The sequence below is a fragment of the Diospyros lotus genome, chromosome 10, assembly GCF_014633365.1.
Source record: "Diospyros lotus cultivar Yz01 chromosome 10, ASM1463336v1, whole genome shotgun sequence".
Classification (NCBI taxonomy): Eukaryota; Viridiplantae; Streptophyta; class Magnoliopsida; order Ericales; family Ebenaceae; genus Diospyros; species Diospyros lotus.
Window position 1 is genome coordinate 27162973 of NC_068347.1, and position 5543 is coordinate 27168515.

The 5543-nt window shown below is 43.3% G+C and overlaps 1 protein-coding gene across 1 annotated transcript; it reads right to left on the bottom strand.

The window, feature by feature from the left end:
• Window positions 1-3837: 3837 nt before the first annotated feature.
• On the bottom strand, window positions 3838-4251 carry LOC127811208 (uncharacterized). The gene is made up of 2 exons (XM_052350916.1): window positions 4087-4251; window positions 3838-3990 (listed from the first exon to the last, which is right to left on the bottom strand). Exons 1-2 carry the CDS (start codon window positions 4249-4251, stop codon window positions 3838-3840), a joined length of 318 nt encoding a protein of 105 aa, XP_052206876.1.
• Between the last annotated feature and the right edge of the window lie 1292 nt (window positions 4252-5543).

A 5543-nucleotide genomic window follows, 5' to 3' on the forward strand; every position in this document is an offset into this window, starting at 1 on the left:
AGATAGACCGTACGACAGTTACACCGTCACCGAACAGCCAATCCTTGCCCCCACTGCACAACCGCTTTAGCCTATAAATAACAAAAAATCCAATAATAATACCTGAACAGCTAAGAACCTAGCCCCGGGTGAGTACGGCATCATTCCCACAGGCTTGGGGGTGGCATGAACCCCCGTAGGCAATCAATGCATAAAATCCTCGAGACAAACTTAATAAATTAAAATTTTAAAATACACTGTTTAAAATCCCATAATTTATTAACAGTCGAAACAAACTAAGGGAGATCAAATAAATTGACAACGAAAGAATCGACGAGGTGGATATGAAGAACTTGCCTTTACGAAGATATCCTTAGACTTGTTTCAACCCAATACGGTAAAAATTACACACACTGCAATACCCCAATAATTTGCCAAAATTAACAAAATTTGGCTCTAAATGAAATTCTGACCGTACAGAATATTAATTACTAGCTTCTTTACATACCTAGAAAATTAACTCTTGAATTAAACTTGATTTAACCCAAATTTCAGCCCCAAAATCTCTCAAATTTCTCCTGCGCGCACGCTGCTGTTCTCCCAAAATGTTTGTTGTTTCATTTGCAAAAAGGAACGCCCGAATTGGGCTTTAAATAGAGGCAAAAATGGGTGGAGGAGACGCAGCCACGTGGCAGCGCGCGGGCCAGCATTGGAGGCCATCGCCTCTAACCGAAACAACGTCGTTTCGAAAGTCTGGCTGATTAAAAATCAGCCCAAAACCTCGGCCTCGCGCGTGCGCCCCCGCGTTTCGAACCCGCGACCTCGCCTACGCCCGCACGCCCGCGCCCACGCTCGCCTTTAACCATATAGCGCGCGCATTTAATTTAAAGGGACCCTTGGTCACTTTTACGACAACCGCACCAGCCACCCCCAACTTCCATTATTTACACACTCACCCCCCTATATTAATTACACTAACACCCGGAACTTCAAAAAATCACACAATTTGATTTATTTCAATTTTTTTTCTTATTCCAGAAATTTTCTAAAATAACATAATTAATTACCCTAATTTCCTATTTCCTTAAAATCACATAATTTATTTTTATTTATAATAATAAGTTATTTTAATATTTCTTTTAAATTAATTTACCCCGATAATGAGTAATTAAATTAAATCGCAATTTACGGGGCGTTACAAATCCTCCCCAATAAAAGAATTTTGTCCCCAAAATTCCTACCTGGCTAGGCAAATAACTGAGGGTGAAAATGTAACAGCCCACTTCTTCAGGGCGTGTTATGCCTTAGGAAATTTGGTCTTATTTATTATTATTTTTTTATCTTTACATTATCCCAAAATTCCCTAAGACCTTATCTAGTGCGAGATATTTACACTAGAAAATAAATACAAAATGGAAGCTGAATCGAACCTGCTCATATAATAATAACTAGACATGACATTCTTACAAAGTTGATTCATAAGCGTCTGACAATAAATACAATGTACATAATTCTTAAACTACTCATATTACAACATAACATGGTACATTTACTCGCTTCTTGACGTCTCGCGTCACTACATATCACCAATCTCGGAATCATCTCTGCAAGTCCCGACTGGAACGTTGAATGTTCCAGGGTCGAACTCAAGTTAGATGATGAACCATCTAAGTAAGGGTACATAATGCTATGTCATGAGTGTATACAATGTCTTTCATCGTAGGTGTCAACTGCACCCCTCATGCTACCTACCATTTTAGCGGCCACCTCTTTCGAAGCCGGGGTGTATGGGTGCACCCTTGGTAAGGCAGCGGTGCCAGTTCATACTCCCTACGGCCTCATATGCGTGTGATCGATGATATCAACGTGTATTTAGGCATGTTAATATGATTAAAACATTTCTGAGAAAGTATCACTTACCTTCTCAAACTTATCGGACTACCTCGATATTCGTGCCTTGCCTCGATTTGCGTGCCAACCTCAAAATTTGCACGAGTCTCTTCAACTTCAGCCTCAAAGTATCCTAATCACCATAATTATTTAAATAAACATTAAAACCTATTTTTCCATAATTTCTGGCATTTTCTATAATTTTCTCTCTATTTCTTCCTATTTTCCTTCAATAATTCTAAATTAAATATTTCTAAAAATATTTTCTCAAATATTTCACTACGAAAATTCATAAAATAATATTCTTGAATTTCTGGAATTTTCTAAGGAATTTTATTCACCTTAACTTAGCATTTCGGATTTCCTCGGTATGCGTGTCATTTCCTCGAAATGCGTGCCCCAGCCGTTTTCTCTCCAAAATCTCTGGGATGTTATCGAAATATAATTTCCTATCTTTTGAGATTTTTCTGAGATTTTTTCGACATTTTTCCCATTTTCTTTTCTTTTTCTTCCTTTTCTTTCTTTTTCTTTTCTTTTTTTTCTTTTCTTCTTCTTCTTCCTCCTCTTCCCGCCTCCTGCGCTTGCAACTTCTTCTTCTTCCTCCTCCTTTTCCTTCTTTCTCTTTTTCTTCTTCTTCCTCCTCTTCTTCTTCTTCTTCTTTTTCTTTCCTTTCTCTTCTTTCCTCCATGGCCGAAACAGCACTGCCCACGGCTGCCGCTGCTGCCAACGCCTCCGCGCGCCTCCACCTCCAGCGGCTTCTGCCTCTCCCAGCCACTGCACCGACCGCATCGTCGCCTACCACCGCAAGCTACCATCGCGGCAGCTCCTCAGCCTCGCGTCCAGCTTGCTGGAGCTCGCTGCCATGGCCGCGGCTCCACTGTTTCGGGTCGCCTCCCAAGCCTTCAACGACCCCTTCGACCTTTGCGCCACCATTAGCAAGCCGCCCCTCGCCGCAAACCTTCGCTCGGCCGCTTGATGCTCAGCTGCCATGGCCAAGGCTTGCAGCCATGGTGCCGGCCAGCTTCCCTCCCCCCTCTCTCTCTCTCTCGGATCGCCCAGCCCGAGCTTGATCTCTCCCTCTCTCTCGCATCGCTCAGCCACTGCTCTGCAACTCTCTCCCTGCTTCTTCCCATTTGCTTCCATTAACCTCTATTTATAGGCCCATGCCCTGCCTTGGCCGCTACTCCACATTAATTGCACATTAATTGCTTCAAATCTTCAGACGCCACCTATCCATATCTTTTACAGAATTCTCGTGGCCATAATCTTCCCATTTTGCGCAATTCTCGAATGGAAAATCATTGTTGTGGCATGGAATGAGCTTGCAGGGAATGGGTGAAAATGGCCTCATACGCACGCCCATATACATATTATATATATATAACTATATATTAAACTAGAAAAATTACATATTTTAATTTAAAATTTATTCCTATTTTACTTATAAAATACCCTAATTGCAAATATGCCCTCAAACACTTAATTAAGTTGTATTATAATACCGAAAATCTAAAATTAATAATTCAAAACTTAGTCAAAAAGGACGATTCGCCCCACTGACCTTTCTGGGCTGTCGTTTCATCCCGAAACTACTGAAGGGTTGCTCGTTACGCAAAACCGGAGCCCCCTTAGGGTTCCGTTGATTTTTCGAGAGCCTCCTACGACGATTCGATTTTACAGCCTAATTAGCAGCTGTATTTTAGCTATACCGAAAACTGTTCCCGATCCGATTTTTTTTGATACCATAATTCCTAACTTGGAATGCATATCAAGACCATATCATTTTCCTTAGACAATTTCACTCCGAGGCATTCCCTGCGGTTGATCCGGTACCTGAAATTGCTATAAAATCAATTTTTCGGTATCCTAAACTCATCGAAATTACGTGGCAACTCATACGAACATGGGGTATTACAGAAGTCACCTCATGTCCTCCTCTAGCTCCCATGTAACCTCCTTAGGGGTATGTCACTGCCACTGGACCTTTACATAGGGAATCGTGTGGTTGCGGAGCACTTTCTCTTTCCGATCCACGATACTGGCAGGCAACTCGGTGTATGACATGTCCTCTTGCACCACGAGCGGGTTATAGTCAATAACATGCCCGGGATCCGCCACATACTTGCGAAGCATAGAAACATGAAAAACATCATGTACGTGGGCTAACTGAGGGGGTAAAGCTAACTAGTAAGCCAACGATCCGACTCGCTCTAGTACCTCGAACGGTCCCACATAACAAAGACTCAACTTGCCAGATACTCCAAAGCGATGACCACCCCTCATCGGCATGACTCGAAGAAACACATGATCACCCACATCAAACTCCAAATCCCAGCGTCGTCTATCTGCGTAACTCTTCTGACGGTCCTGAGCTGCCTTCATCCTAGCCCGAATCAACTGGATCTTCTATATCGTCTGCTCTACCAACTCTGGTCCAAGCAACGCTCGCTCCCCAATCTCAGTCCAACAAAGCGGTGATCTACACGGTCACCCGTACAACGCTTCAAAAGGTGCCATCCCAATACTGGCCTGGAAGCTATTATTGTAGGCAAACTCCACTAGCGACAGATGATCATCCCAGTTCCCTTGGAAATCCAGTACATAGGCATGGAGCATATCCTCTAAAGTCCGTATGGTCCACTCTGACTGCCCGTTGGTCTGAGGGTGGAAGGCTGTACTGAAAGTCAACTGGGTCCCCATAGCACTCTGCAACGCCTCCCAAAATCGTGAAGTGAACCACGATACTGGCTGGGACTCCGTGCAGTCTCACCACCTCATCGATATATAACTTGGCCAGTTGATGAATAGGATAGGTCTTCTTGACGGGTAAGAAATGCGTTGATTTAGTCAACTGGTCGATAATCACCTATATCGAATTAAATCCCTAGCTGGATCGCGACAATCTCGAGACGAAATCCATAGCTATGTGCTCTCATTTCCACTCTGGCATAGATAAAGGTCGTAACAATCCTGCGGGTCTCTGGTGCTCAGCTTTGACTTGCTGGCACACTAAACATTGTAATACAAACTCTGATACGCTCCTCTTCATGCCGCTCCACCAATATTGGCGCCGTAAGCCCTGATACATCTTCGTCGCTCCAAGATGGATAGTATAGGGAGAACGATGAGCCTCCTCTAGGATCCTCTACTTGATATCACTATTACTCGGCACACAAATCCGTCCTCGGAACAGTAGCAAGCCATCGTTCCTCTCGTTGTACCCCAACGGCCCAAATCTCTCCATATCAGCCATGATCTCGCCAAGCTCCACATCCTGTCGCTGTCGATCACGAATCTGACCCTCTAGATCTGAATGGATACTCATGGCAACACAATAGAGAATAGGACTGCCTGATGCCATTGAGATGGTAAGGTCACTCATATGCTCCAATAAGAACCACCCCTATACCATCATAGCTGCAACTGACGCTCCACTGCGACTCAATGCATCCGCTACCACATTGGCTTTACCTGGGTGATAAAGGATCTCGCAATCATAGTCCTTGAGCAACTCTAACCAACGACGTTGTCTCGTATTGAGTTCCATCTGTGAAAAGAGGTACTTAAGGCTCTTAGTAAAAAAGTTATAATTATTTAACAAAATAAAATAAATTACTCCATAAAACTTAGAAGCACCAAGTTTAGATGTTGAGATGGTTGCTGATGAAGGACCT